The sequence below is a fragment of the Myotis davidii genome, unplaced genomic scaffold (assembly GCF_000327345.1).
Source record: "Myotis davidii unplaced genomic scaffold, ASM32734v1 scaffold1226, whole genome shotgun sequence".
Lineage (NCBI taxonomy): Eukaryota > Metazoa > Chordata > Mammalia > Chiroptera > Vespertilionidae > Myotis > Myotis davidii.
This window is the reverse complement of record NW_006297390.1, coordinates 178488-187436: the sequence shown is the minus strand read 5'-3', so window position 1 is coordinate 187436 and position 8949 is coordinate 178488. Positions and strand designations below refer to the sequence as shown.

Below are 8949 nucleotides of genomic sequence, written 5' to 3'. Positions count from 1 at the left end.
CCGGATGGGAGAGGGCTCCCCTGAAGGCTCCCAGATTGGAGATGGTGCAGGTCGGGCTGAGGGACCCCCTCTTCCCCAAAATACCATGTGCGGGTGCACACGTACAGTGCAATTGAAACTTCATGACCCATGTGCAGAAATCGGTTTTCAGAAAGGAGATGGACAAAACAAGTATACAAGACGAGTGTGGATGGGAGAGTTGGAAGGGGTCGACCTCAGGGAACGTACCTCAATCAGACTGAGGACGTTTTTAGCAAAGGCCAGCTTAGGAGTACCCTAATTACGTTAATAACAATGTACCTACCTATAGAGTTTAAGTTTAAAAAATTTGGCTCTCAAAAGAAATTTCAATCATTGTACTGTTGATATTTGGCTCTGTTGACTAATGAGTTTGCCGACCACTGGTCTAGGGCATCAGTCCTCTAAAACTGTAGGTACATATATAGAACTCATGGCTCAATTAATATCTCAATTCAGAAAGCACTGCAGGCAGCTCAGAAGAGAAGAACCCCAATGCATCTATCCTCCCCTCATTGGGAAGCAATTAGAAATGTTATTTCAGACTGATTTAAACTGGCAGATTAGACTAAGAAGATATTCAGAACTTAGTTGTCACCTACTAAAAAACAAGTTACTACAATTTTTATATTACACCCCTATTATACCAAAAAATATTGAATTAGGAGCTATCAAGGCTCCATTGCAGGATTTCCAAGAGCCTCACAATGTTAATTACTGATTCTGCCTATGCTGCTGGCCTGATAAATAGAATTAAGACTACTCATTTCCAGTAATTTTGTAAAAAGTGGAAAATTCAGCACATTACAGGAATACCGTACAATTCCCAAGGACAGGCAATTATAGGACATCAACATCAGCGACTAAAATCCCAACTTGAAAAACAAAAAGGGGGAATAGTGATACTGGAGAAATCTCCTGTAGGTAGACTACACCAAGCCTTAATTATTTGAAAATTTTCACTTGTAATGCTGATGGCAAGACACCTATGGAATTACACTGGTGTCAGAATAAGCCAGAAGAAAAGGGCTTGATCAAATGGAAGGATCCTGAGTCTAGTTTATGAAAAGGTCCCAACTTATTAACCTTTGGTTGAGAATATGCTTGTGTATTTCCAGAAAACTCCTCCAAGCCCATGTGGATTCCTACAAGGAACATTAAACTTCAACATGGATCTGAGGGAGGAATTGATGAGACTATGAGGACCTTGCACCTGGAGCCTTGTCTTGTACCTGTGGCTGCAGACAATCGACTACTCCAGCCAAAGACAGCAGTAGCCCCAAGCAACATGCTAAAGATAAGGAATGGAAGGAGAATGAGACAGACAAGACAGACGACAAACAGTCCGCAGATGACCTGGGGGATGGTAAAGAAGACAGTCCAGAAAGCTCAGTGAGTTTGTGAGAAAACAAGAACCCTGAGAACACCTGAGAATGCTTTCCTTGCCATGCTAGCAGTCATCAGTTGTGCAAAGGTACAGGTTGTCCTGGACAAAGCCAGAGAAGGATGGACCTGCATTGTCATTGCCCACCATTTGTCCACCATCCCAAACTCAAATATCATTGCTGTCATGTCACAGGGGACAGTGATTGAGAAGGGGACCCATAAAGAACTGATGGCCAAGAAAGGAGCCTACTACAGACTAGTTCCTTAGACGCCTGGCAGCAATTTGAAAAGGACATGAAAGAATTTAATCCCTTTCACTGGATCTCTCTACATCTGCCTCTTAGCATAACCACTATTGTCTGTTTCAATCTTGTTCTTATGTGTTTAATTCTAGTCTGTAGATGCGGAATGAAGAGTCTTTAAAGGACTCGAGCCCTGCAGACGGCATACACCTTTCAAGATTTATTAAGAAAACAAAAAGGGGGAGATGCAAGTAGCCACCACTTGCCAATATTGTCATGAGAGTGCATCAAGGAACGCAGAAGGCCGATGGACCTTGGGCGTTAGTAGGGCTAATGCTAAGCACCAATTGTTCGATTGTTCGTGTTGAGAAAGTGGTGACTCAAGGCAATTCCCTAACCTGATAATCCTTTTACTATTTACCAAACTTTACCTTTGATATGCCTGTATGCATTGCTAGAGGGCAAGATGTGTATCTAAAATTGAATAAAAAGCAGACAGGACTGAGTCTTGGTGTGTCTTTTCAAGAAAGAGGCTCTGCCTGGCCCCCAATGCCTTCTAAATTCATAGTTCGTGTATAGTATTTTCATTTGTGCGTCAGTCCCTCCTCAGATGCTGAACCCCACTGCAAAGGTCACGGCCATTATGTAATATTTTCACATCTTCCATCAGAGCTATATGTCCTTTTACTCACATACCTTTACAGGAATTTTCTTGTCAAAATCAGGGAAGTGAATTATTTTATTTAGCTTGGACACATACAGTATCATTATGGTAGCCGCCATCTAAAAAGGGGGGGGAAAGAAACTTCAGCAAAATATGTGGACTGTTTGAGATACAAAGACATCAGAAGAAAACAGATTTATCAAAAAGCAATATAGCTGATATAGCTGGTTTGCTCAGTGACTAGAGCACCCAGCCTGCAGACTGAAGCATCATAGGTTCAATTCCAGTCAAGGACACATGCCTGGGTTGCAGGCTTGATTCCCAATAGGGGAGAGGAGGCAGTGATTCTCTCTCATCACTGATGTTTCTCTATTTCTCTCCCTCTCCCTTCATCTCTGAAATCAATAAAAATATATTTTTTAAAATGGATAAGAGAATCACTGATCAGCTGCCTCCTGCACAGCCCCTACTGGGGATCGGGCCCGAAACCCAGGCATGTGCCCTTGACCAGAATCGAACCTGGAATGCTTCAGTATACAGGCCCGTGCTCTAGCCACTGAGCCAAACCAGCTAGGACTAGGATGCAAAGATGTAAAGACTCCTTCAACATGATCATAATCCTAAACCTTGATCCCAATAAGTTTACAAACTTAATACTTATGGTAGATTCATATAACTGGAACCCATGCTGAATTATAACTGTGGTTTGTATTTATGAGTTACTTTATAATTCTTACAGAAATATACTAACACTTATTTAAAATATTCTGTAATTCAGACTTTTAAAAATAGGTCTGCTGGCCTCCTCCCCCAACATTAAAAATCAAAAAGCCTTTATTTACCTTGAGTACAGCATTGATTCTATTTGCCTCAGGGATTACAAAGGACAGCTTATCACTAATCTTTTAAATGCTTTTCTGTACATATTTTCACAATGAAATATAAAGATGATATATTTTTTCACCTTAAGGAAATATATTGTTTGTTTTTTCCCCTAACATGATGTTTCAAAGAGTACCTTATTAGCAAAACATGGAACCAGAACAATGTTTAATCATATAAATGACAGCTTTTCCAGATTCACAATTACACAGTTAACAAGATATAATTTCCATAATTTTAATTTTTTTCTCCCTATAAATTAAAGCAAAGCAGGACAAATAAAACCTCTGATGCCTGTTACCACCAGTCTATGGAAATCACCAAAAGAATAAACAATTCACAAATTAATATTAATGGGAAATTTCAGAAACAGCCAAGTGGTTAGTCCGAAAGGTTTTCCAGGTCAACTTTATACCTGAGAACAAAAATCACAAACCACGGGAAGCAAACATGTTCTGTTTGGCCCATCAAGAGTCTTGTGAAATTGGAATCCATTGCCGGCATTTACCAATGGGAGATCTGACATAAAAACTCAAACACCTGCTTCTCTTAAAAAAACTCTGGAGTTCTGATAATCAGGGCCCCGTGGGCCCTACTCATCTCCGCACCCTTTTCCTCTCTGGCACAGCAGCTTCAACCGAGTCGCAGGTGCACATCTCAATGGTAACTACGTTCCCGGTACCACCCCCGGCCCCCAGCCATTCCTTTGTTACCCACCAGACAGACCTTGGAGACTGCAGTCTTCTGGCCCCTTGTTTTAAAGTAATTCCATTCCATTAAGGAAATTAAAATCAGTACTTGTTTTTCCTACCGATACACTGTTCCTAAATTCTAGAATGACATAAAATATGTTATTTCAGCCAAAACTGGTTTGGCTCAGTGGATGGAGCGTTGGCCTGCGCGCTGAGGGGTCCCAGGTTCGGTTCCGGTCGAGGGCATGTACCTGGGTTGCGGGCACATCCCCGGTGGGGGATGTGCGGGAGGTGGCTGATCGATGTTTCTCTCTCATCAATGTTTCTAACTCTCTATCTCTCTCCCTTCCTCTCTGTAAAGAATCAATAAAATATATTAAAAAAAATATGTTATTTCATATTGCTTCACCAAAAGTACATCCCAGGTTCGGTTCCGGTCGAGGGCATGTACCTGGGTTGCGGGCACATCCCCGGTGGGGGATGTGCGGGAGGTGGCTGATCGATGTTTCTCTCTCATCAATGTTTCTAACTCTCTATCTCTCTCCCTTCCTCTCTGTAAAGAATCAATAAAATATATTTAAAAAAAAATGTTATTTCATATTGCTTCACCAAAAGTACCATGATGAGATGAATACATTTGTAAACCACAGTCATACACAAAAGCACTGAAAACCGCACTACGTGTACTGACTAATTAAGAGGTTGACTTTTTTTCCCACTTACCTGTCCAATTCCAAGAACAATTGGTGATGGGAAACTACAAAACAAAAGAAAACATAGAATAACAAGTGATTTTAGCAACGCATAAAAATTTCAGGACAGTCTATAATACACAGTGATAGGCATTATTTAAAGTCTTCACTTTTTTTCCACCTTACAGGAAATCTTAACATCAAATTCGTTCACTTTTTATCTGTTGGTTTCTCTTTTACTTTTTAAACTGATGGTTGCAAAACCTGGCAAACTTTATTGCCCCTTGAGCTGGACTGTCCTTATATTAACAAGCATCATGATTGTGTATATAGGAAGCCAAGGGAAAAATTATCAGAAGTAATGAATACTTGGGCAAGATTATTGGATACAAGACCAACATATAAAAAATATCTCTATACCAGAAAGACACAAAGAAAATGAAAATCTTAAAGACATCATTTACACTAGCACCAAAAAACACCAACTAACGCTAACTGTGTATTTTATGGTGCAAGGAATTATTTCTACATTTTCAGGTACAAAATGACGTTGGGCGTTTTGTTGTTTTATGGGCAGCAGCCGCTCCTGGCATCTCTAACAGCAGGACAGGAAGGTCACCTGCCTGGTGCTGCACTGGACCCGCCCTGCGAGGGCCGCCCACGCAGCCCCCGGAGCCGCACCCCACACTGTGGCGCTGGCGGTGTTGCACCCCAACTTGAGGTTAGGGAGGAAAAACCATCAGCAGAAGCAAACCCTCTACAAGGCTTTGTTTGTCAGCCATTGGGGAGGAAGGGGTTCTGGCAGGGCTGACCCGTGTTCTGCTGGCCCCGTGGAGAGGCCCATGCTGGCACGGTGGTCGCAGGTAGAGACCCCCGTCCCACCCCCCCACCCCCAGAAAAGTGGCCGGTCGCAGGGACTTTGAGGCTTTGTGTTCACGTTGCCCTCGGCCCCTTCTCCATCGGCATCCCCTGTCCTTCCCGCAGAGCTTGAGGCCAAGGGCTCTCCGTCTTCCCAGAGCCTGGTTAGGACCAGCCCATCCACTCACATAGTCCACAACGACCTGAGGCTTTTTGGTGATTTCTACCGCCAGGTTCTTCTGGTCAGCCCCTGGCCCCAGCCTGCTGGGCTCTTGCCCACCCCTGGCTCTCCGTCCGGTAGGCTGCTCGGCGTGAATGACCAGTGGCCCACTCCTCGGAAGTCTCCATGCCTCCTGGTCTCAGAGCTGAGCCGGCCTGTGTGGGCATGGCCTGCATGCCCTCCTCTGCAGCCTTCCCCATGGGCCCCACACCCCCGTGGTGCGGGCAGTTCTGGCAGCTTCAAGACCAGGAGAAGCAACATCGCCTCCTTGCCTTGGGTGATGTTTATTTTTCTAAAACAAGAGTCCTTCTTATGTCTTAGAAATACATATTGAAATGCCTATAATGATATCCACACTAATAAAAGACAAACATGCAAATTGACTGCACCTTTGTTACACCTTAAGCCATGCCCACCAGCCAATCAGAGCAACTATATGCAAATTAAGCCAGCCAAGATGGCAGCCAGCAGCCATGGAGCTGGAGCAAGCAGAAGGCTTGGTTGCCCCAATGATGGAGGAAGCCATGCTTCCTGCTTGCCACAGCCGGCTCTGAGCTCCACTCAAAGCAACAAAGTTTCAATTATAGAAGTTAAATAAACCCCAGATACCTCCTTCCAGCTGCCAGTGGCCATGGAGCTGGAGCGAGCAGGAGGCTATGTTGCCCCAATGATGGAGGGAGCCAAGCTTCCTGGCCGGCTTCTGCGCTCCACTCAAGGCTACAAAGTTTCAATTATAGAAGGTAAATAAATCTGAGAATATAAAAAAAGAAAAAAGGAGAGGCTGGGCGCTTATGTCGCCAGGGGGCTTGGCCAGCCTGAAAACGGCCCTCAGCCCCTCACCCAGACTGACCTGGCACCCCAGTGGGGACCCCTCACCCTAAAGAATGTGTGGTCAGCCTGAAAACAGCCATCAGCCCCTCACCCAGGCTGGCCAGGCACCCCAGCGGGACCCCCACCCTGATCCAGGACACCCTTCAGGGCAAACCAGCTGGCCCCCACCCATGCACCAGGCTTCTATCCTATATAATAAAAGGATAATATGCAAACTGACTTTAACAGCAGAAGGACTGGGAATCACTGGTCACTATGACACACACTGACCACCAGGGGGCATATGCTCAATGCAGGAGCTGCCTCCTGGTGGTCAGTGTGTTCCCACAGGGGGCGCTCTGCTCAGCCACAAGCCAGGCTGATGGCTGCCAGTACAGCGGTGGTGGTGGGAGCCTCTCCCGCCTCCTCAGCAGCGCTAAGGATGTCCAACTGCAGCTTAGGCCTTCTCCCCGCTGGCAAGTGGACATCCCCCAAGGGGTCCCAGACTGCAAGAGGGTTGAGAGACCCGTCCCCCGAGTGCACACATTTTTGTGCACCAGGCCTCTAGTGTATATATATTTAAATATATTTTTATTGATTTCAGAGAGGAAGGAAGAGGGAGGGAGAGAGAGAAACATCAATGATGAGAGAGAATCATTGATTGGGTGCTTCCTGCACACCTCCTACTGGGGATCGAGCCCACAACCCAGGCATGTGCCCTTGGCAGGAATTGAACCCGGGACCCTTCAGTCTGCAGGCCAATGCGCTATCCACTGGTCCTAACCGGCTGGAGCAATATATTTTTAAATTTGCTTCCAAATAAGCTGGGAGGAAATGGTGGGACTGAGCAAAGGAGAGATATAAATGCAACAAAGCTGTTGAAACTGAGTGATGGCTACATGGTGATTCATTACATTGTTGTGGATGTGTGTGTTTTTTTAAATAATATAACCAGGCATAAAACTAATAAAATATTTCCAAGAAACATCTCTACATAGAAAACTATAAGTCAATATTTTAAAAAATAAAAGAAGCGCTAAATAACGCTCTCAGAGTGGAAACCCACTTGTAGCAAGGACCATCATACCCAACCTGAGCCACAGTCCGTGCGATCTCTGCACAAACATCAGCAGTGCTCTGTGGACACTGACAAGTGATCCTAAAGGTGAATAGAAAGGCAAGGAGCGCAGAGGTTGCCCAAGGTAATCTTGAAGAAGAAATTACTCTAGTGGATGTCAGCACCCATCGTAAACTTACAAGAAATGAGACGGGTGGTATCTGGACAATGACAGTCCAATAGGCCAATGGAAGAGAACGGAGATGGGCAGACACAGACATATACTGATTCGTGACAAAGGCGACAGTGCAGAGCAATGGGGAGAAGATGTCTTTCCACAAATGGCTCCGGGCAATGTAGATGCATAACCCGCACACCATCCTGAAGGCAGCCCACCACCTCACTGGACTCACCCACTGTCCGACCCTCCACTGGCTCCCAGTCATTCTCTCAATTTACAAAAATAGGGGGAAATGAAAAAAACAAACCACCTCACCCTCGATCTGCCTATCAGAAGGAAACACACCTATTTCAGACAGGTAAGAAGAGAATGAAAAATCAGAAAAATATCTGGACAGTACCACGTGAGTTTAGTGCCAACCAGATATCTACCCTCTTCTGAACTGCAGCTTCATTCCCTAGGAGCCCACATGCATCCTCAGGTGAAAAATGCTGCCTTGCCCATGGCACACGCCCTCTCTGAGAGCAGCCTGCATTCCAACCGCCGGTCTGTGCAGAGGTAGAAAGGCTACAGCCTCTCGCCCCAGCTCAGGACAACTCTGTCACAGTGGGATCAGCTTTGTGGTGAGCACAGCACAGCCCCACCCCTCCCTCTGCCTAACCCTGCTTCCCTCATCCCCTGCACTGGAGCAGATCCCAGAGTGCCATCAGACACTCCCCCTAATCTCAGAGTCTGCCTCCTGCAGATTACAACCTGGGACAGCAAACAAAATAAAAGACAACAATATAAACAAACAGTAAAACAACAACAACGAGAGGCTTTCAGGAGGGAGACAAAGAGCCCAGCCTAGAAGAAAATGTAACACATGGAGAGAAGGAATCCTCATAATTGCTTCCAGCTAAAGAACACCTTAATAAGAAAATGGTAACACCCTGGCTGCTGTGGCTCACTGGTTGGAGCACCAGCCTACACATAGAAGGGTCGAGGGTTTGATTCCCAGTGAAGGGCACGGACCTGGGTCGCAGGTTCACTCCCCCCCACCGGGGAACCTGTGCCGGGGAACCTGAGGCTGCGCCCCCCGCCCGGCAGGGCTTGACACGGGACCTGAGACTGTATCCCCTGCCTGCCGGGGCTTGATGGGGGTGGGGCTGGCTGGGTCTGGGTCTTGCGTGATTTCGAGGTGCATGTGGCTGGGGAGGAACTTGACTCTGGGTCCCGAGGCGTGCCCCAGACTCTGACAGGAGGGG

General features: G+C 45.9%; 1 protein-coding gene across 1 annotated transcript in view; it reads right to left on the bottom strand.

Moving 5' to 3' along the window:
* The window catches only part of SLC35D2 (solute carrier family 35 (UDP-GlcNAc/UDP-glucose transporter), member D2), a 51259-nt gene that overhangs the window by 40816 nt on the left and 1494 nt on the right, over positions 1-8949 (bottom strand). The window contains exons 2-4 of the mRNA XM_015570095.1: positions 4608-4641; positions 2339-2429; positions 1550-1583 (exon numbers count right to left, since the gene is read on the bottom strand). Of these exons, the coding sequence (XP_015425581.1) occupies positions 1550-1583; positions 2339-2429; positions 4608-4641 (159 nt within the window). The remainder of the gene's footprint in view (positions 1-1549; positions 1584-2338; positions 2430-4607; positions 4642-8949) is intronic.